Genomic DNA, 24,264 nt, shown 5'->3' with positions numbered 1-24,264 from the left:
TTGTGTCAGAAACAAAGGCTAGTTGTCAGAGAGGATGGCACCAACACACCCAAGTTAACAGCAGAGATGTAAAACAAGACTCTCATTAAGAAAAGCACTACACAATTAAGTATAATTGCTGCATCTCCCACTTACTGTCATGCAGCATCTCTTTTTCGCAGAAAACATGGAAATCCTACATCTGAATTTGAGTTAGTTATTTGCCCACTTTTTTCACTCCTTTTTTTCTCTTTGATTTTAACATCAGAAACACATATTCCCTGTCCAGTATACACACTTCACAGGATTAAAACATGTAATCTCTACTCTAAAGCAACACTCACCTCTCACAGAAGGTATGTAGGCAGGGCAGTACTTTGGGGTTTTCGTAGCGGTCCAGACATATGCTGCAGATCAAGAACTGCTTGTCAATCTGGCGGACCACGGGGCTGGGAATAGTGGAGCCTTCACTGGCCATCCTAAAACTCTGACATAGGAGTCCCTCTTCCTCTTACCCAGCACCCTGCAGAGAGAAACAGAGGGAGGACGAGACAAGTGAGGACAAAGCAAAAAGACGACAAAGTAGGATCAAACGCACAGTGATGACCCATGGAGGCGAGTGGAAATCTGTAGGTGGTAAAGATCAAAGTTTAAAGCAAAATGCCTTCTTCCTTCCATCCTCTCACTGAAGGAGAGGAAATGCCAAATGCACAAACAGAAACACAAATCAGCGGCTGTGGCTACAGGCTTCAAAATGTTGGGCTTTTGTAAATTGTAGAGTGTGGTCTAGACCTACTCTATCTCTAGTGTCCTGAGATAACTCCAGTTGTGATTTGACAATAGAAATACAATTTAATTGAACACTCATAAACACAGAAGTATTTAAATTAGACTGTAAACATCTCCTCCAAGACAAAACCAACTTCTAGATGATCTTCCTTTTCCTCAGTGGGATAAACTTATTTTTTTTCACTTTTTGTCTTTTCGATATTTTGAAAGAGTTATACATGCTTTTATCTCGACCCGACGTGACTATAATAATAATGTCCTTTATGTTGGTAAACCAGGCCTCCCTCGCACGCTTGCAGTTGGTCCAGAACGCTGCAGCTCGTCTTTTAACAGAACCACGCAGGCGAGAGCAGATTTCCCTCATACTGGCCTCCCAGCACTGGCTCCCTGTACGTTTTAGGAGATTGATTTTAAGATTTTATTGTTTACATCATTCAAAATCATTAAATGTGCTAGCTCCAACCTCTCCAACCTTTTACAACCATACGTCCCCCCTGGTCACTCAGATCAGCTGATCAGGCGCGCTCCTTGTGGTCACAAGATCAACGCTCAAAGCTTTTAACACACTATGATAGTTGCCTTTCTATACTGTTGTCATTTTGTCTTTTAAACTGGTCTTTGTGTTTTATTGTGGGTTTTTTGTGTTTTGTCATCTTTGATTGTACAGCACTTTGGTCAACTGTTGTTTTTAAAATCTGCTTTATTAAAATCAGGGATTGGATTTCGCCTACATATAGTCACTTTTACTCACTGATTCAGTGGGACTAACAGCCTGGGATACAGATACAACAGCTGAGAGGTTGTGAAGAGGGAGGTCAAACTGTGCTCATGGCTTCAACATCAAATGTTCGCAAAAGCGCCAACTAACTCTTGTATTCTAACTTGTAATCTATCCTATTTATATTTTCTTGTATATTCTGTATGCGTCTTATATTTCCTGCTGTGGCAGTGAAATTTCCCAATTTGGGATCAATAAAGTCTATCTGATCTAATCCAATCTAATTTAGTATTTAAAACATGTGCACCATTGTAGATGCAAGTTTCAAATCTCTAGCTCCAATTAAAAAAAAAAAAAAAAAAAGAGATTGAAAGTTATTTCTTGACATTTGGAAACAGCCACTAAAAAAAGACCTTGTGGTGTGATTAAACTGCTGTTCCTGGAGCTTCTGATCAAGTCACAAAATCTTCCTCAGCAGATGGAGTATGTTTGTCATTGTAATGTAGATGTTCAAATTCCCATTCCTCTGAGAACTTTAAGGACTTCTAGAGACTTGAAAGTTCAGACTGAAACTACGGCTATGTAGTGAGTCCAGAGATGGAGCTCTTCTGACAGAGAATGCAGTAGAACAGTTGTTCCCAAACTTTTTGGCTCATGACCCCCAAAAGAGATGTCTGCCTCCACGGTGACCTCTTGTTCCCCACAGACTACCATTATAAAAGAGACGTCTGTAAAACTGTTGACACCTCCAACTGCAAAGAAGGTCAATTAATACTCCATTATGAATTTTGGATGGAGGGACATTGAGGTTTATATTAAAACTTCCCTAGAGCAGATAAAAGGCCATCTTTGAGTCTGGTATCCAATTCCTACAATATATCCATGCATGCCTCAGGTTGTTCCCATCCAGTTGAGAGAATTCAAACCAAACTGACAGCTAGATTACAAACCAGGCAAAGCAGGCAACTGCCCCAGGGCATCAAAAAAAACCAGAGTCAAGTGTCAGCCTGTTTATGGTAACTCATTTAGTTTTACTACAAATTTGCACATTTGTGCCCTTGAGGATCTGTATTAGCACTTGTACTGATGAGAAGATGATCAGGTATCTGCCAGATGTGACAGATCCAAATGAGACACAGTTTCTTTGTAGATGATATCATTATTTAATTCAGAGTTTCAGCTGTCAGACGCAGTCATTCACTCATGACTGGCTGCCACAATCATGAGGTATATACAGATTTTAGATTCAGGAGGAACAAGTTCATTGGTGTTGGATCAGTACTCGATATCAGCAGATACTGTTCAGGTATCAAAAGTGGTATTGGGTGAGAAAAAGTCATTGCAAAGTTAACATTGCATTTTTAGTTGTTCTATTCTACATGATAAGAGGAAAGTCAGAGAAATGAACACAGCAGAATTTGTGTTGCTTGGCTCTTGACCCCCCATGTTTTTGGGAACCAGTGCAGTTGCAAAAAGTCAGAGAGCGGGAGCTTGAATGAGAGCTGTAGCTCTGGCTGAGTGTTTGTCATAAAAGGCACTTGATAAATATTTGATTATAAAATTGAAAGCAAGGCACTTTGAGGTTCAGCACTCATCCGCGAGAGACAGAACACTGAACCTACAGAAAATATACACGATTCTTCTTAATTGCGGAGAACTTGCTCTCCAGTATCTGAAACATCCATTTACTGCTTCCTTTACTTTAATGTCGGACTTCACTGTAACGTTATCTGGCAGCTAACTCGGACACAGAAAGTGTGTCAGTGCTTTTATTGTCTCTTCACATTCAAGACAGGCACAGAAACAGGCCACTTCTGCTGCTGAGAGGAAACCCTCGGGGACTGTACTTCTTTGTACGGTGTATGCTCTCCATCTCCTCTTCTTTTTTCTCTTAATCTCTCTCTTATATATCCACGGGCCGGATTAAACAGATTAACAGAACATCAAATATGGCACGGATTATAAAAGTCAGATTCCTAAATCCTGCAGACAGCCACAACAGAAGCGGTGCACAGGGTTGCAGCAGCCTCACATCGCTCCACTCTTACATAATCAGATCTGCACCAGCTAAGCGGAATAATTCCTGCTGGATTGAGCGGTCATCTAACACGCAGCAGAGGGTACACATGAAAAAGGCAAATATTACTGGAGTTGAATTCATGCATGATGATTGGAATTTTACCTTTTTGCATATAATGACGCCAAGAGAAAATAATTATAATCAAAATACAAAACCAGTTATTCTAAAGGTTTGGCTCATAGCATCATTAATAGGAACACTTACTGTGCTGCATCTATAGGCCGATCAACAGGCGTCACCCACTCCAGTACACATACAGAAACACTGGCTCGGTGTGAGTAAAGCAGGCACTAAAATCCCTCCAAACCTGCCTTCATGTCAGCTCTGACATGAAATGATGCGTCCCTCCAGGTAGCAGCAACGAGGCAAACAGAAGACGTCAGGATGTGTGTGTGAGCGACACAGCTCCTCCGTGTGTTTATGGGTGTGTGCGCACACGTGAGCGAAGTTGAGGAGGGGCGATTTAGCCAGATTGTCTTTCAGTTTTAACATCATCTCTTCCCCCTCCCTCCTTTACTCTCCCTGACCACTTCCTCTCCTCCCATCACGTGAATTCTTGGCTCAGTCTGTCTCATCCATTCATGTACCTTCTACCTTCCTCACTCTCTTTCTCTCTGTCTGTCTGAAGTAAATGCTGGCTCACTGCAGTGCAGTGAGCGTGTGCAGCATCAGGAGTATGCGAGCGAGCACTGGCTGACGTATGGTGATCTAACAAATGGAAGAAAAAGAAAAAAGGGGTGGCAGTTACGGGTCCCCTCCGCAGCCAATAGAGTTAAAGCCAAAGTGATCTTTCGGAGTGTGTATGTGTGTGTGTGTGTGTGTGTGTGTGTGTGTGTGTGTGTGTGTGTGTGTGTGTGTGTGTGTGTGTGTGTGTGTAAGGAAGGGGTGAGTCAGCATGCTGCTGACTCACTGTTTATGAGAAAGACAAAAAAGGTAAGTGAGGAAAAGTCAGATGCAAAATATTAAAGGTGAAATAGATTATTAGATTGTTCTGATTATCAAGTATAAGGTAATAAAAGTATGACAGGAAAGATAGATAGATAGATAGATAGATGCACTGCTGTCTGTGTGATAAAATGAACTCTATGAAGGTTTCTATAGTTACTAGAAAAGATCACCTAAAGCTGGCCTATCAATTGCCAGCCCACGGGCCACATCCGGCCTGCGGCCCAGAAGCAACCCCTGAGTGGACGAGCAGAACCAGATCATTTATATCACATTTTGAATTTGTAATTGAATAAAGCTTTACCTTCAGAAAAGAGTAAACACTGAGCTTCTGAATAAAGCCAATACTGCATCATGGCTGCACACTGTGTACAAGTGTTTTAGTCAAGACCACCTAAACCAAGGCCACGTCATCACCAAGACCAGAGTGTATCAACACCGAGACAAGACCAAGACCAGATCAGTGTGATAGAGTCCCATACTGCATGACACAAAAAAATGTGGAAAATGCTAACTGTAGGCCTTCCTCAAATCAATCTACATTCGCAAAAAAATAGCCACAGAAAACCAATTCTTCTTCATTGTTCTTCACCTCTTTTATTGCCAAAAGTGTATCATGAAAATGCCTTGATAGAATAATAGTTGTGGTCATGACCGGTCTTAATAATACATAATAAAATCCAGAGTCCTCTTTATCTGGGACCGAGACAAGACCGAGTAAAAATACGGTCGATTCCCAGACGAGCGCAAGCAGACCTTCAAAAAGTGGACTTACCAAGACAGATCTCGAGTACTACAACAACACTGCTGTGTACTGTATGCACATGTGTATGTGGTGAACGTGCCACAGGGAGGAAGAAGAGATGGGTGTGTGTTTAGTAAAAAAAAAAATGGCTTTAAGTTTCTACAATTTAACGACCTGTCTGCTAATTGTTTTTAGCGCGTTTCCTGACTGGCTGAGAAACAGTCAACCAATCGTAGTAGATCTCAGAATGTCAGGATTAAGAACGGGAGCGTTATCATCGCTCAATGGTGTTTTTTCCCCCCCAACTGCTCCTTCAAGGCACCTAACCCTAACCTTAAAGGAACACGCCGACTTATTGGGAGTTTAGCTTATTCACCGTAACTCCCAGAGTTAGACAAGTCGATACATATGGACTTGTCTAACTCTGGGGGTTACGGTGAATAAGCTAAATTCCCAATAAGTCGGCATGTTCCTTTAACCTTAACCCTAACCCTAACCAGTGCCTCCCAACGGTGCCTTCCAGGTAACGCTGCCTGGAAGGCACCGTTGGGGGCTAAAAACACTGATAAACCTTATCGTCCTGCATAGCTAACTAGCTACTTAGCAGCATTCCTGATAAACAGTGACTGAGTGAGATCAACTAAGCTGTACATCTTATCGTTCGAGCACATACAGAAATAACAACTCTTAAATTTACAGATTTCTTTGATCAATGTGAAAAAGGCAACCGCTTCTGACAACTGCTTTAGCCACAGCTTCTGTGTCAACTGAAAATGACATCTTATTGGTTAAGGCTAAATAAAAATAACCCTCTCTCTTAAGAAATTGTTTAACACAAATACAAATGTCAGGCTGAATGGATGAATTGAAACTAAATTAAAATATGATTATCCAGATAAATCGTCTCCATTGTTTGCATCAAGTATCTTCATTTAAGAACATTGAAGGCAGGTTTACCCTTGGTGGCAAGAATGGGAGTCTATTGAAGAAATGAATGGCTTCAATAGTTGAAAAACAAATAAAACTAAAATGTCCTTTTATTTCTTGGATAGGTCTTCAAATAATAACACACATACTTTGAAGTCAGTTCAAGATCAAGATCTGTCTGCTAAGAATATAATTTTGTCTTGAGGAAAGACTAGAACAGTAAAAACACAGTGAAGGGGGATTTCTGCTGTTCTTCTGTATTTCTTTCATCAGTAACATGCTGACATTTTATAATAATGGGCATTTTGACTTCTAGTTTCTTTCTTAGAGGCTGGGATTTGTTGCTGGATTTGAATGATAGTTTTATATGCTGAGAAAATGCTGTTTTTCATCTACCAGTGAATAAGAAGTTCTCAATTTTTTTTGTAGCTTTTCTACCTTTCCATTTGAAAACAAACTCAGTTGATCTTGACTGAGCTGTTTCACACATTTCATTATGCCTGGCAGCTTCAAAGCTGTTCCAGTGATCTCATCTCAGCCTCTGCCAAACTCAGTGAGTCAGTCAGAGGAGTGGGACACAGAAAAAGAGAAACTAATCTAATGCAACGTCACATCATTTGCGTGTGTGTGTGTGTGTGTGTGTGTGTGTGTGTGTGTGTGTGTGTGTGTGTGTGTGTGTGTGTGTGTGTGTGTGTGTGTAGCATTAACTTGCAGCTGCACAATCAACTTGGATTCAGTACTCTAAAGGATAAAGCTGAAAGCATAGCGAGGTGGATTATCACATTGTTGGAACAGGAAAAAAATGTAATATTACCAGCCTTGTGGTTCGAAGGTTCCCCATATGAACAAAAACATTGCTTCAAATCCCACATGATGCTCCAAAGCTCTACCTTTAATGAGTGGTTGCAGAGGCTGCCTTCAATTTGGATAATGCAAACTTTGTTCCTACACTCACATCCTCACAGCCATAAGCTTCCATGACACTTTTTTCATCACTTTGTTTCTGATTTGTTAAAGGCACAGTCTGCAATCTGAACATAAAGTAAAGAGTCAACCACTAGAAACCAAACCACAAAACAAACAGAAACACAAAACTGTGTTTTATGGCGATCCATCCAGCAGTTGTTGAGATATTTGAGTCAGGACTTAAGTGGTGGACCAACTAACCAACAGATTGACATAGCCATTCGTAGAGCCACGACACAAGCATGGCTTAAAATGTAGGGTCCCCTACTTTCCCAGAAGCCAGCAGGACCCTTTACATCACTGAAAGGCCTGTATGAAAATAACAAAGTAAAGACACTAATAGCTCAGGGGCACAAACACATTAACACACACTGAAGAGTCAACACTTTACTCAACCTGTTTGTGTTGCTTCGCTGTTCACACCCACATCCCCATGAAGCAAAAACAGCATTTCCAACTGACTTAGTCGCGGTAATAAAACAACAGCTCTCTCAACTCATCCTCCAACAAAGAAAACACAACTTTGACCAACGATTAACTTTAAATGTTGTATGTAGAGGGTCTAGGGCAAGCTGTAATTTTGAACCCAGCTCATTTTCACTCACCAGTATGAAGAGGAAACCGTTATCAAACGGTTCTTTTAGGTTTATTCGAGGTTTGGATTGACATAGTGGCTGCGGTGGCTTGTATGTTACTCTGAGTCTCCCTCTGGTGTCCATCCCACCGCTCTTTCCAAAGCACTGACCTCAGCTGTTTTTACCATCTCTCTGTTTCTAGACGCAGTGACACACATAATGCCATGTCACCCTGCACAATAATGACCCTGCACAGTCAGAGGACCGCTTTCAAAATGTATACAACCAAAGACAAACAGGTGGATCTGTCACATGTTACACATCATGTTCATTCAGATAATGAGGGGTTTCTGTTTGGCAGTGGTGGAAGAAGTATTCAAATCCTTTACTTAAGTAAAAGTACTAATACCGCACTGTAAAAATACTCTGTTAAAAGTAAAGCCATGCATTGGACATGTTATCAGTAAAATGTACTTAAAGTATTAAAAGTAAAAAGTACTCAATGCAGACAAATCCTCACATTTTAGAAAGTGGAAACGATTTAAACAGTTCTATTTGTACTTAAGTACAGTACTTGAGTAAATGTAGTATTTACATTCCACCACAGCTGTTTGGTAGTACGTATGGAAACCTGATTGTTTGTCTCACTTCGCCTGAACATTATTGAAAGTAAGACTCCGTAGTTTGTCAGGTCAAAAGTCCAAGAGTTCAGTCACATGCAGGTTCACTGCTGTGCTAGCATGTTGTAGCCTGGAAATCCAGACCCAAATCCGAAAGATTAAGGGTCTGGCAATGAGTAATGAAAATAGCCCAACTCGAGGGGCGGCACCAAGTATGCCTTTGAAAATCTCACTGCACGCAATTGGATAACACTACGACCAATCACAACAATACACAGGGTGATGTATCCAGAGCCCCATACGTTTAGCTACCAGAGGAGCTAATTGGTAGATTAAACTCTTGCCGTATCCGGTCGGCAAAACAGCAAAAACGTCCTTCTTGCAAAGGAACGATTCGAGTGCCGTCTTCTGTTCCTCTTTTAGATAAAAAACCAAGTCTAACTCGTTCATTGTAGCGGCCAAAGCCGTTTCAAACAACTGGTGTTCATCCGTAGCCATCTTTGCAATATTTACTAATGACTTCGACGTTGCAGCGCTGTCGTCATCTGTTTAGCTCGACTCTGGTCTGCCTATATCAGATACACCGATGTAATTGGTGCAGCTCGGCTACAAGGGCATAGTTAATGAGCATCATTACTGAATGCCAGAGTGACTCGCCGAGCAAATTTTATTGCTGCTCTTTTCATGCACAACCACTTTATTTTACATCAGCAATATAAACTGAGATTTCATTGTCGTGCAAGTGTTTTTTGATTATTTTGATTGCACTATATACATTGATATGTTCCTCACACCTTAACATTTGTTCTCCTCTGAAGGTAAAACTATCTTAAAACTCTTAAAGAGAGAACTGTTTTGGGATTGAAGAGCTTGTGTAAAGTCAAACATTTGTTATGTTGCTGCAATCTAAGTAACCACAATAAAAGAGTTAAAAAGACTGATGCACTGAATCGTTTTCAGGAAATACGCTTATTCAAGTTAGATGACAAAATCCATAGCGCTCAATTGTCTGCATTAAATACAGAGCTAGAACACATATCTCATTTGTTTAATCCGTAAACAAACAGTAATGCAAGACTCAGAGTCAAATCACCAATGTTTAGTTTAGCATTTTAGCATGCTAATGCTAATTAGCACTACACACAAACTACAGCTGAGGGTAATGGTATTTGGTCATAAACCAAAGATTTGGACAATTGGGAGTTTTGACTTGATGGTGGCACTAACGAAAACTTAAGGGATCACCAAATTTACATTTTAAAAAAAACATTCTGAGGGGAACCTGAATGTGTGTACCAAATGTCCTTTAGTTGTGTAAACATTTAATTCAAAACCACAAACATGAACCTCAGGATGGGAAAGTCAGAGGATCACCAAAGTCACTAAGATTTATCCCCTGGGGACCATGAATGTCTGTACAAAATTCCATCTCAATCCATCCAGTAGGTGTTGGCATAGTTCAGTGTGGTGGACTAACCAACAGACTGACATGTTGCTTTCATAGCTAAAAACTACAATGTGTTTCAGGGGAGGTTGCATGCCGTTTCCTCCTGCTTCCAGTCGTTATCCTAAGCTAGGCTAACTGCATCTTCCATACTTAACGCACAAACATGAGAGTGCTTTCAAATCTTCTCATCTAACTGTCTGATCACATCTTACATGCTTCAGAGAAAAAGGATGTTCTCTGAATGAAGGATGTAAATGGGTCACTTGCTGTATATCTGCCAACTGTGCATTCTGGGAACACAATATAAGACTATAGTGAAAAAAAGTAACCTTCTAAACCTTATAAGGTTACTTTTATAGTTAGGCAACAGTTCTGAATGGCTGAATGCTACATGTACTGTGTTGACACTACAGACTCAAAACACACTATATCATCATAATAACTGATGTTTATGTGTGAGCTGACAGTTACAGATTGTTTGTTGTCAGCATGTATTGTACTTTAAATCCTCTCAGCACCAGATGGTTTGTCAATAAGGCTTACAGTCCATGGTGACCCTGGTAATCGCACCATTTCATCAACACTAGTTTCACAACAGAATACTTAAATTCTAAGACTACCGTACTTCAGATGCAGTAATGATTTAGCAGCAGCTGCAGGGAGCTGTTGCAAAAAAAATTAAACCACACCTTTATATAGTGCAATTTATATTGTTGTAGTGGTTTCGAGCTTTCAGTGGAATCAGGGGCTTTAAATGCCTTGAGTGCTGGAGAGGTTGACATAACCCTCTCCTCTGAATTAAAAGAACTCTCTTGTGCTAATCTAAAGCAACCACTGGAGACAGGATAATGAGAGATTACAGCAGCAGAGCATGCCTTTAGCCTGAATATCCCTTCTTTAATTTAGTTTAATTTCACATCCTCCCTCCTCCCCGGTTTGAAAAGTCTCAACGAAGAGCAGCATCTTTAAAAACCATAGATGAAAGACTACTGGTCGATTGGGGTATTGATAGCGATACATGAACACTATTTTATGGGTTTACTTCAGGCAGCTTCAAGACATTTTTGCGAACTTTCGCAAACTTTGTTGAGTGCTAATCCCACTGAAGAACTGAATTCTCTCCCATTGTTTGTCTCCCATGTTTCCTGGGTCAAATTGACATGTTTCAGAGAAAAGGAGCTGCACTAAGGGCTGCAGTAAATAGGGAAATAATGTCACTGCGTCACTGGGCTGTATACAGTATCTGTCAACCGTGCATTCTGGTGACACAAGATAAGACAATGCCCCTGTCTGGGTGTCTGGGTGTGTTAGCGCATGTATGCTTACTACTGACCTCTAATTAAGGCCTACAGATGTGCTAGCGTAGTGCCATTGGAAACTGTCCATGTTGCACATCTGTCAACCAGAATTCAATGAAGCTAAAAACTGTGACTCAATGCCCAGACAAAATGCACCATGACTGGTTTTTAATTTAGTTGATCTTTAATCCTCCTGCATCGCACTTGTCAACACAGAGTGATATTAAAAATTGTTTTAAAATCCATTAAGAGTTTAAAGTAGACAAATTAAATTGTAATGACAAATTGTTATAATATGCCTACCAGCACCTCTTAAATTCACTAACTCCATCCATCCCTTTCAAATTTCCTTCCTTATGTGTTTAGCTAGGAACTACATTAACACTTTGCACATTGCCTTTAGTGTTAGCAGTCGTTTAGCCTGCCGGTGCCTTAAATGAGAAGAAAAGTGATGCATCATGTTTGTTGTCAGAGTTCTGTTTTCCAACTTTCGTGGCAGTCATTAAAGTGGACCAAGTTCCAGTGAAAAAAGGTGTCACTGTGCTTTTTACTTATACCTCCATCCTGAAATGTTTTAATGCAGTAAACAGTAAAAGAGTTACCAGTGTTACAATAGGATGACTGCGTCAAATATTTTAAGCCTAGACAGCTTAATGATGCAGCTACAGACGTCATATTTCAGCTTATCAGCTGATACACAGCCTGCATTTTTCATTGTTGTTTATTCTCTCTGGATGTCATCCTGCTGCTTCTCCCACACTGATAAATAACACTTACAAACACTTTTGGTTATACTGTATGTAATGTAAGCGCTTTTTAACCACATTGAGGTGGTATATACAACACATATGTGTTAAAGTGCTAATATTATGCTTTTTGGCTTTTTCCCTTTCCTTTGGTAGGTTATATATCTTTTTTGTGCTTGTTATAGGTTTACAAAGTGAAAAAGCCCAAAGTCCACCCCAAAGGGACTTACCATCTCCAACAGAAAACACTGTTCACAAACTGCTCCAAACAGCTCTATTGTAGTCCAGCCTTTACTTCCGTGACAAACATGCATCACTTTGTAACACACGTTATAATGCTCGCCTAGCTGCCATGTGCGACTCCCAACAAAGATGGAACAGAAGTGTGATGCCTCACTCTGTAGCTAAAACAGAGAGCTCAATACACAGGGTGAAAAGAGGGGCTGCAGCAATGTGCGGTACAACAAAAATATGGTGTTTTTTGAAAATTAAACCATGGAAACCTATTATGATATAACCTCTTAATACAATTATGAACCTGAAAATGAGCATAATATGAGCACTTCAAGGAAAAACTCGAGAGCAGTACAACTCATTTCACATATGTGAAGAATGTTCTGGGGACCTTGATGAACTACACTGGAACATTTAACGAACACTCAATTGAGGAGACGATTAAGCAAACAGTACAGTATAACCACAATGTGTTATTGTGCAGTGCAGTGTTTCTGGAAATATGTTGTGAAGCTCTTGGAGACAAACTTTATTATAATAAGATTGACTTGAGTTTTTCCCAACACATGTACAGTACAGTTAGGGCTGGGCGATATATCGATATTATATCGATATCGTGATATGAGACTAGATATCGTCTAAGATTTTGGATATCGTAATATCGTGATATGACATAAGTGTCTTTTCCTGGTTTTAAAGGCTGCATTACAGTGAAGTGATGTACTTTTCTGAACTTACCAGACTGTTCTAGCTGTTTTATTATTGATTATTTATCTAAAATCTAAGTGTGAAGATATTTTGCGAGAGAACTGTCAACTCTAGAATATATCGCCGCAATATTGATATCGAGGTATTTGGTCAAGAATATCATGATATCTGATTTTCTCTATATCGCCCAGCCCTATATTAGAAAATATTTGGGACGTAGAAATAAGTGCTGAAAATGTGTAGAAGAAAAATTTAACAATTTAAAACGTTGGAAAAAAACTAAAACAAACCTTATGGCGCTTTGATTTCATAAAAGGTACTCCTGTTGTTATACTGTATTTATGTTCACATTTTATTGTTATTTGAACAGCTGAGCATTGAACCAGGTGAAGAAACATGTTTATTATTTATTCATTTGATTTTGCAACTGTTCACTGAAATAGCCGGTTTCTATGAAACTACATGTGACATGTCATATTTGGCTTTGACTGAACATTTGCTCTCACTTTGCGGAAAAAATATCGGGATATATATCGTATATCGATATTCAGCCAAAATATATCGGGATATGACTTTTGGTCCATATCGCCCAGCCCTAAGTACAGTGCACCTTCTTGGTTTGAAGACAGACCAGCTGAGGCCACTGAGCATGACAAACAGGAACAAGGAAATGAGAATAAAAGCAAATATTTTGTTGCAAGCATACAGTGCAGTATACACCTGCATGGAAAAGCCACTTAAGGCACATCTGCTCAAAATAAACACTATGTAAAGTTCACTACAGCATGCGAAAACCTGAAACTATGTGAGCTAACCTGTATTTCTAGTATTAGCTCCATCTTTTAATAATAATCTTTTCCAGCTACAGAAGCCAAACAGACTGACATACAAGCAATTCATCAACGGTCTGCATAACTTTTCCCAAAACAACATTGGTACAGTTCCCCCATTTCCTTTAATCACAACAATCTTTACTTTTACTCTTTCCTCATGTCATTTTTCCATCTATTACTCACTCTTTCCAAACCTCCTCTCCATCTTTAAACCCCAAACACCCCACTTACTTCAACTCCATGGTTGCTTTCCTTTCTTCTTCTCTTCTCTGAGGTGAAAACAAACGCTGCTCTCTGTCACCTAATCCTTCATCTCTAATATATACCGTAGTGTGTGCAGTGGGCAGAGAGGGGAGGGCATGTGAGAGGCCTGAGCTGTTACAATAATCCAAACAGACTGACCGGGAGCCACTGGGTAAGCACAGACCGAGGGGGAGGGCCAGCCGGTGGCGTAGAGGGAAAGAATGGACCAATCAGAGGGTTTAGTGAGGCTGGAGGAGGCAGGGCTTAAAGCTTGTGCCACTCTTTAACCCCAGTGAGGGCAGAGTCCCAGAGGCATGACCAGCATGGAGGAGAAACTGATAAGGAGTGACAGAAGACCTGACAGAAAGAGAAGTGGAAGGTAAACCAAGCTGTCCAACAGGAGACAAATTATTTGTCCAAGAACTGACCCTAGTACAATAAACAAAGCATGTTTTTTTTTGTAATAAAATAAACAATTGAACCCTGATGTCATGTGCACAATTTTATCTTAATTTCCAAAAAAGGCCCCAAGTGCACGTCATCTTTTCTCTGTAGCCAGCTGCAAGGAGATAAGCCCAACTTGTCAAATCTTAAAACACATATGTCCCTAAAGAGTTGAACATTTGCATAATCTACAGCAGACTGTAAAACAAATAGTTTTAACATTGCCATTCTGGAAAGTTGAAGCTGACGTGAGAATTCAAGCGTAACAGCTGGCCAAAGTCACAGTAATTGAAACAAGATGGTCCACAAATTAAAAATCCACAATAACCATAACCATAATCCTCTGAATAAGGATCACTGCGCAGTCATACACAGAACGTGATAGTTTAGTGTGTGAGTGAAAGTGCAGTTATTCACCAGCTGAACAAGCATGTTAGTATCTGTCCTGTTTGCCTCGAGGGACTCCGTGCACTGAAGCAAGGCCGGTAAACAAGACGGAGATGATGCAACAGAACCAAAGACTACAACTCAGCAGAGAGACAAGAGGAAGAAGAGGACTACTTTACCCACAAATCACTTGAATAAACTAATACAATATTCTTTTTCTTATCACTCAGAGAAATATAAACATGTTTTTTTACTATTAGCAGCGTGTCTCTATGGACACTATCTCTATCTATCTCTATGGAGAGGTCGGTCGGTCAGTCCAACAACAAGCAAATGTTAGCGTGCTAAACATCATCTGCTTAAAATCAACCATTGCCATGGGAGCATGTTAGCTTGCTGACGTTAGCTTGCTGGTGTTATGCCTATGTACAACCTCACCGAGCCTCCAGCATGGCTGCAGACTCCTGGTCTTGCTTTAATTTAACAAATTTCTCCAACGTTAATTGCAGTCTAAAAGGCAAGAACTTTGCCATCGTAAAACAGTCTTAGCAAAATGGTGTCCAAGGTCTGAGTAAGTTCTTGACCTTGAAAACAGCAGCTGAGCAAACAATCAATAGTTGTTCAAGTGATTTTAATCATATAACATGGAGATTTTATCGGAGCAAAAGGACTTTAAGTGCTAAAAGAAAATAAAGAGATTTGAACATCTGCAACTGGGTGAACAGTTTGCTGATGAAGATACTGTGAAATGATCAAAAGCTCCCGAACTTTCTAAACTGGCAAAATGGTAATTAAACTGCAGAAACATCAAATCAAAGAATAAGTAAACAAGACAACTTATCGGATTTGAAATGTCAATACTCTGCGCTACAGACAGATTTTGCTTGATGCCTGTGCCTTTTTGCAAAATGTAACACACACACACACACACACACACACACACACACACACACACACACACACACACACACACACACACACACACACACACACACACACACACACACACACACACACACACACACACACACACACACACACACACACACACACACACACACACACACACACACACACACACACACACACACGTCACAAACACACACACACACACACACACACACACGTCTTGAAAGCTCAATCTTATTGGCAGGCCACAAACTGTGTTTGTAGTAATTATCCAAATGCATCTGTTCCCCTGTACATCCACTCCCACTTAACTAGATTACATAGGACATGGCTCTGTGCATACACAGGGATATGATTCAATTCTCTTTCAACTTAGCTGTATATGAAGAAGACTGACTGTTATTTGTGTAACAAAGTAAAGGACACCAGCTGAATATATCTCCTAAAGATCCAGAATTTAAATCCACAACCAACCACACATTTAGGAGCTCCAACAATATACTGTACACACAATTTACAACACAACTATAGAACAAATTAATAATGCCATTTTGATCCCTGAGAGCATGAATAAAAGAATAAGACGAATAAGAAAAAAACGTGAAAAATATAGAAAACAGAAAAAAATGAATACAAATGTTGAATTGTTTCTACAGTGCCTAAATCCTACATGGCTTGTGACATTTTATGCTAAAACAACAACAAACCAGTTGCTCAGGACATCGTGTATCAGTACCAGTTTGAATGTCGAAAGATAACTAAAGGGAGTCCAACGATCAACTGTAGCCCAGTGTGTAGAACATTAGATTTTAAGCAACAAAGACAAAACAAGAGTATACCAGATTGTTGGTGTTATTTGACTACTGCGTCTCTCGTTCCCTGGAGCAGAGAAAACAAAGACAAACTGCTCGACCAAGATGCAAAAGAACAGACGGAGCGAGAACACAGAATAATCTGAAATGCAAACAGTCAGTCTGAATGACAAACAGAGGGGAGCGTGGACACAAACACACCGTGCACTGGTGGCTATGAACTACCCGTTTTTGTCTTCCTGTTTTTTAACTCTACCTTTTCATCTCAAATAAAATCAAGTAGCTGGAACAAGTCATAAAAAAAACTGGCTTTATTTAAGAGGCACCATCAGTACATTTGTTATGCTTATGGTAATCGTTTGGGTGGATCATGTTCTTTTTGTGCAGCGCTGATATCCCCTGCTGGCTGGAGCATGACATCCACTTTCACATTAGGATGGTTCTTGTTAGAGAAAGCAGAATACAGCACAAGTTCACACAGCCAGAGCGGTGATTGTGAGCATAGGAAGTGTTTGTAGCTACAGGAAAAGGAAGTCTGAAGGTTGTTTCCACTTAAAGATATCACAACTCTTAGGCCCCCTGCATACTGCCTGTGTCGCGTGAGCGTGTCAGCTGCGTGGCGTGTCCGTGTCCCATGTTAAAGGTGCAGTAGGTAAGATTTATAAAACTAACTTTCTGGTATATTTGCTGAAACTGACCCTAAGTTTGAGTAGAACTACATGAATCAGGTAATAAAAAATAAAAATAATAATCAGGCTCCTCTGGCACCACCTACAGCCTGTAGTGTGATTTGGGGAAGGTGGGGGGGTGTCTAACTGCGTGTCAATCACTGCTCATGCACACGCATTCATTCTCCCTTGTGGGGGGAAGGGCTTAGGAGACTGTTTTGGGCTTTAGCGGAAAGGGGGGAGGGACAAAGAAGTTATTGATGTTCAAATTTTTTGGCTAAGTCCTGGATCTTCGCAATCCTATCTACGGCACCTTTAACAGGTTAGAGCTTGCACACTGCCTGCGTGACACGCACGTCTCAGGCGTGGCTCGAGTCGCGCTGAAAACGCGTGCATGCTAGAAATAGGACCTATTTTTCACACGACATGCAAGCGTGTTGCAAGGCGTTTCTAGGCAAAATAGAATACAGAATGACGTTTTATATGTCATTTTGACACAAATACATTTAATAAATGACATTTTGATGTTGTTTGAAAGTCTCTAGGTTTTTACATAAATGCAGATATAAATGTAATTTACAAAAATAATAATAAATAATGATACATTTTCAAATATTGCACCCGTCAATACCGAACGAAATATTCTGTAGCCTATTGTGCCGTCAATACTGCGGATGTTGTCTTTGCTGTAATTAAAATCAGTATATATTTATGCTTATGGGAAACATACATGTGTACAGACAAGGCTAGCAGCAGCAGCGCCGCATCAGACACGTTCTGGTGTGCAAAGACATAGAAAACGCCACGCAGCCGCCACGCAACAGAAACGCCACGCATGCAGTGTGCAAGAGGGCTAACAGCTAAAAACAGCAATGAAGACAAAAAGTAAAACAAGAGAGAATAAACACTAACATTGTAAATATAATGCAAGTGACCTTTTGGCTTAATACCACATGCATTGTGGCACTCTAGTGTTTTTATGAGACTTGGCTACAGTTTGTACAGCATCCACTGATTAAACAGCTGTCTCAGTAATGACGTGACCAGTCCTGAAGTGCCTCTTGTTACGGTTGTCTTTTGCTGTAAACTTAGAAACCCTTCACACACAAACACACTGTGACTGCTCCAAATCCTTTACACTTAGAGCTACTACTCAGTCAAGGGTCACTAAACTGGCTGATGACCAATGCTAATCAATTAGCTCTAACCAGGCATAGGTACAAGCCCATTGACCCTAAGAGGTTAAAGGGTAACAAGGCAGTAAGCCTGCAGGGCCAACAGTCCCTGTACAAGCTGAAGGAAAACATCAATACCACCACCAGTCGACATTCGCAATGGAAAACGACGTCTGTCTTTATCTGGGCAATCAAATGCTCATGGCAACCAAATCTTCATTACATCATACACGCAGTTAGCAGTTTGTTTGGTACATTTGTACAATCTTATACAACAGTAGTCCTGGAATAAATCTGACCTGGGACTATAGCATTGCTTGACATTTTGTGCTGATATACAGTAGTCTCGTTTTGCCAGACCATTTACACACTGCGGAGCAGAGGAGGGTCTGGCTAGTCCACATAGCATTCCGGGATGGGAGAAAAACATGCTCTGGTTTATTAGCATTTCTTTAAACCTATCACAATTGTCATGGGCGGCGCTAAGCTCCACACGGAGCTGCTGTAAAATAATCGTGCGAGAGAAAACTCAGATTGGACAGATAGTCTAGCTAGCTGTCTGGATTTACCCTGCTGTTCTCCTGGAGTTTCAATTGACCCATTGTTTTAAATAATGAAAAATCAAACCTGCCCATTCACTTTATTTATTTAGCGGCACAGGATGGGACAGGACAGACAGACAGACAAACAGACAGAAAGAGTGTATTGCGTGTGGCTCCAATATATTTTTGAAAGGGCAATGGCCAATGGGGAAACAACAACCCTTATGTCATCACACTCCGACCAATAGTGGAACTTCATCACTTAGTCACAGAGCGACAAAGTTTTCGAGGTCCTAGGGCTGGTCCCTGCGGTCCACCCAAAAACTGATAACTCAGTGTATACATTTGCAATCAACTAACAGTGTCGATCTACTGTAAAAGCAGTTAGTCTTCAGCCTTGATGTATGACATGTAATGCATTGTGACAAATCAGCCAACTATTACATGCAACAGTGAGGTTAGGTTCACATGCATTACTCCAGTGCACCGAGTCATCTCGGTTAGGATGAGAATAGCCCCACAGTTGCAGCGCTGCAGCTACAGCGCAGTGTACTGCAGTGGTGGGAGAGTTATGCAGCCTGTATTGCATCACTCTCTACTCCCGGTTCCCAAAATCACTTACTGCATTCAAGCAACGCTAATGTCACAAAGACTAAAACAACTAGGGATCAGACATCAAAAGGAGGAGAAACACACTCTCACACACAGAGATAGAGGCAGACAGAGAGAGCAGGCAAATGTAACGGGACGTTAATCCACTTTTAGTTTATCTACGAGGATCCATGGAGCCATCTAATGACATGAATATGGCTCGGTGAAGTGCTGCTGAAACAATGTTATATAAAGACACAGTGATGTAACAGTGGTGCAGTTAAACAATATCTTTATCGAGTAATGTATAAAGAATTGTTCCTGTCAATTAATCACTGTAATTGAATACTTATCCAGTCTAAAATGATTTCAAATTAATTTCAAATTTTTACAGTTTAGATCTTTTCACTTGATAAATGTGTTCAAGTAGAATGTTAAAAAGGAACATTTTGGGTAATGTGTTAGAAGTTAGATGATAAGGTAAAGTACCACTCTCATATCGAACTATGGAGCTAGAACTAGGAGTTGATTAGTCTACCGTAGCAGAAAGACTGAAAGGGAAAAAGCACTTAATCCACAAATTTGTCATTTTTACATTACTGTTTATGTACAAATTAAACAAACAAGATACAAAGTGTTAGCTGGTGACCTTAAAGCGGAACTCTCGCCAAAATGCAACCTTTTTGTGAATGTACCGGAGTCAAACTTTCTTTTAAAAGCATAATTAGGACAGAAACGCCACTTTTAAGATTGACCGTATTTTCGTTTTTCGGTCAAATGTCCTTTTGGATGGGAGTGCTAGGGGCACTACTATGATCTCATCAAAATCGCTATTTTTAAAACACTAAGAAGGCTCGACACAACATGTAACTTTGCTCCAAGTATCACCAGGGTCTCTACACATGAACTTCAGCACTGAGAACATTGTTCGTGTACACAGAGTTTACTAAAGAGAAAGGTTTTGAGCAAGCATGAACAAAAAAAAAACCTAGGTTGCATTTTGGCGAGAGTTACGCTTTAAGAGTTGCTGGTAGGAAGATTCTTGAATGTCTGACAGAGGCAAACTGTTTCTAGCTTGATGCTAAGTTAAGCTAGTCTGGTTCTCTCCCAAGTTAAAAAAAAGAAGAAAAAAGCACTTCTAAATCTTAGACATCTTGCCTGTACAGGCATACAGATATGACAGTGGTATTGATCTTAAGTGTATTCCGCAAATTTCTAATTATTCCGTTAAACAGCTTTTTAAAGCAGAGGTTCCCAAACTATGCTCTCTTTTTTAGAAGCTGAAACAATTTCATGCCCAGATGAACTGGATTCTTATCAACAGCAACAATACTGCAGAAACTAACAACAAAACGAGATGAAAGTCACTGAATTAACATCAACTGCATGCTGCTTTTGAGGAATGTTTCTGGCTTGCAAATGAAAAAAGTTAAACTGCCCGAGTTCTTACACACAAACACTGTCGACCGTGATATTGAAGGAAGGTGGACCTTTACATGTTTGATTCATGAGCATCACCTGCTTTTCTTCTCTTCCCTGTCAAGTCTGTTCATCTGTTTTTTTTTACATGTTTTTCTTTCTGAATAAATCTTGTTCAGCCTGAATATTGCTAGCCTTGCTAGCATCAGATCACTCTTGTTTCTATATTGTTCCCAAATAAATCAGATATTTTGACTGGTCGTACCAGGGAAAAGCACAGGTGGTAACAAACAGTAATAATTACGCCTCTTTTCCAGCAATTATTGCAGCTGAAATGAACAAATTATCATCCATTATTTGTGCTGTGGAGAAGCTGTATTCAACTTTAGTATCAAATCTAATTGCACATACTGTAGGCTACTCATAAGTTCAACTACAACATTAAATCATCACTAAGAGCTAAATATGCAACAAAACATACAATGGCAGCTACTTCCACCTAATGCAGAACTGAAGTCTTCTAATATTCGGATAGTAAACCTAAATATTTATCAATACTGAGTCTATGCACACGAAACTATGTAGGCTAAATAAAACCACTAAGCCATGTTAGATACACAAGATCATGCTTGAGTATAACTCAGCAAGTGCATCAGTAGGCACAGAATTACAAGTTTTAACAGATTTAAGATGCTCACACACACACAGTGAAATGATCAAAAGCTCCCGAACTTTCTAAACTGGCAAAATGGTAATTAAACTGCAGAAACACCAAATCAAAGAATAAGTAAACAAGACAGTATGTAAACGCGCGCACACACACACACACACACACAAACACACACACAACACACACACACACACACACACACACACACACACACACACACACACACACACACACACACACACACACACACACACACACACACACGAACCTGCTGTTGCTGTAAATGGATTATTGAACTCATAAATTAGCACACCACACAGGCAGTGTTGCACTTTACATTCGATGCATATTCAATGTTAATCCAAAAATTGAATTCTGCATTTTGTAAAAGCTTTGTCTTCTCCTTCTACTTTTGGATTAATGCACGTCTCACATAGAATCAAGTGGGACAACATGTGGACAAATCTCAGCTCAGGTTTTCTAAAGAAAGACTTGGTAGTGATTTAAGTTCCGATTCACTCACCTAAATGTTATCGCTCCTACGGGACGGCGTGGAAACTAATAACGCATGCGGATGTAGAATGACAGCCGGGGATCCTTAACTGGACTTTTCAGTTGAAGTGCTGTGTTTGTCCCTCTCTTCTCCTCCACCTCCAGCTAAACTAAAAGCCGCTTCCACTCTCTTCCAACTCACTTATTAAAGGGATCCATCCGCCGACAATAAAAGCGAAAGGCAACCGCTGCCGGATGCAGTCAGTACTCAGAGCTAATCCAGTCCCGGAAAAAAAAGAAAAAAAAACTTCATCAATATTACATTCACGTGTTAAAATAGCCTTGTATCCATGCATTATTTCGGGTTTTCCCTTCAGTGGTTATAACAGGCAGTTTGTGTCCTGTCATATGTGAGCTATAGGCTACTAGGAAAAAAATAGCAATTCATATCAAGTTATATTATTGTTTCTCTGGATCATTATTTTGAGTAGGACTACGTGTCTGAAATGTTGTATGGGTTTTTTTTTTCCAATAAAGTTGTGAAAAATAAAAAAGAATTTAAGGAATAGGCGAATTATGTTTCCTTATTATATCCTACAGCCTATAGAGATTTTAATTGATTATTAAATGACAAGTGTGTCGGTTTGTGTGAATATATATATATTCTTAGGACAAAAAAAGATAATTTATTTATGCCTTGTGACTACTAAACAGATGTTTAAAAAATAAGTGGGAGTTCACTGATGAGGACATATGAATAATTTATATTTGTGTTAAACCATGCACTGTGTTAAACACTCATAGCCAACACACACTAACACAATATAGCTTCACTGGATTCCACTGCAGTCAGATACAACTATACAGAAATGTATGTTCTGTGTTCATTTCTTCATCATTTAGATCAAGGGCGTAACCTTGGGTTCAGTGTGTGTGTGTGTGTGTGTGTGTGTGTGTGTGGGGGGGGGGTTTGAGATCTCCACTTTTAAAGATTTTTTTCACCTTTATTGGATAGGACAGCTTAAGACAGGAAAGTGGGAGATACAGGGGGATGATATGTAGCAAAGGGCCTGCGGGTCAGAATCGAACCTGGACCGCTGCGGTAAGGACTGAGCCTTAGTACATGGGGCGCACGCTCTACCAGGTGAGCTACCGAGAACAAATTCAGTGAATCGTTTGTTTTTATTTCCCAACATGACCATGTCATATGCAAATCTTTTTATCATAATCATCGTATTTAATAACATTACAATCAAGAGGCTTTTTGTGTGAGAATTTTGAGAACATAGGACTTTCTGAGGCTTTGCCTAATTTTGCTGTTACGATAGGTAGCATGCTTAGTCACATGAGATCTTTTATCCATTTCTCACCACTGATGATCGGCCTGTTCGGCCTTTTGTTCACCTCTGACCTCTGTCTGTTGATCTTTACCTCTCTTTAGCCAGGTTAGCTGTTTCCAGTCTTTGTGCTAAGCTAACCCACTGCCAGCTGTGACCTAATATCTAACAGACAAATGTAGTCTTATCTAATTCTTATTAGAGACTGCTATTATCAATCTGTGTATCTATGATAACCAAGAACTAAAAAGAAGAGAAGTAGAGCAGCACCGGCTCTACCTCTGATGGGACATCCCAGCACCAGTATAGTAACTGTGGTTTCCAGTCAAGCCCCATCCTTTCTTATAAGGGAGGCTGTTGCCATGACAACCCTACATTATGCAGCAGTCCATGAAAGACTCTTTTCAGATAAAAAAAAAGAAAGAAAAGAAAGACAGAAACAAGTTATTTGCATTCCTTTTCCATTAAAGATTTTGTGTGATAGAAAAAAGGCGGTATGAGGTTCATTGTCTGGATGTGTGGGGGAGGGAGGGAGGGGGTGATCTTGATGCATTTGAACGCCTCACAACTATTTTACAAAAACCAATGCGCTGTGTGTGTCTCAGTCAAAGGCCACCTGCTTAGCATGCAGTGCACAATCGCAGGCTCGCTGCAAATATTTCTGTTTGTTTCAGCATCCCACCTCTGTGGTTTTATTTTTTTTTATTTTTATAACTTATAACTTATAACAGGTAGCCTACAATAACTGCTTTAAAACTCACACTTCAAGTCCATTCAAACAGTGTAGATCCACACCAGCAGATTGCACAAACACAAGAAATTAAACTGTGAAATACTCATTCTTTAACTTTGAATGTGAGGGTGAAAATAATCCACTTTCTTGCCTCGAGTGATTTTGATAAAGAATCAAATCGTAGCACCAAGGAGCAACATGTAACAGTCAATGCATCTTGCGGCACAATGTT

At 40.0% G+C, this 24,264-nt stretch overlaps 1 protein-coding gene across 3 annotated transcripts in view; it reads right to left on the bottom strand.

The window, feature by feature from the left end:
* The window catches only part of trim2a (tripartite motif containing 2a), a 36,907-nt gene extending 14,463 nt beyond the window's left edge, over positions 1 to 22,444 (bottom strand). Inside the window, exons 1-2 of one of the 3 annotated variants that reach the window (XM_028605181.1) lie at positions 21,994 to 22,444; positions 324 to 502 (exon numbers count right to left, since the gene is read on the bottom strand). In XM_028605181.1, the coding sequence (XP_028460982.1) occupies positions 324 to 457 (134 nt within the window). In that variant the 5' untranslated portion in view covers positions 458 to 502; positions 21,994 to 22,444. Of the gene's footprint in view, positions 1 to 323; positions 503 to 13,841; positions 13,978 to 21,993 lie in introns of those variants that run through there. The other 2 variants (XM_028605198.1, XM_028605189.1) reach the window with 2 other exon arrangements.
* Positions 22,445 to 24,264: the final 1,820 nt, after the last annotated feature.

This window comes from Perca flavescens, chromosome 2 (genome assembly GCF_004354835.1).
Source record: "Perca flavescens isolate YP-PL-M2 chromosome 2, PFLA_1.0, whole genome shotgun sequence".
NCBI lineage: Eukaryota > Metazoa > Chordata > Actinopteri > Perciformes > Percidae > Perca > Perca flavescens.
Note: the sequence above shows the minus strand (reverse complement) of the source record. Positions and strands in the feature narration are given on the sequence as shown.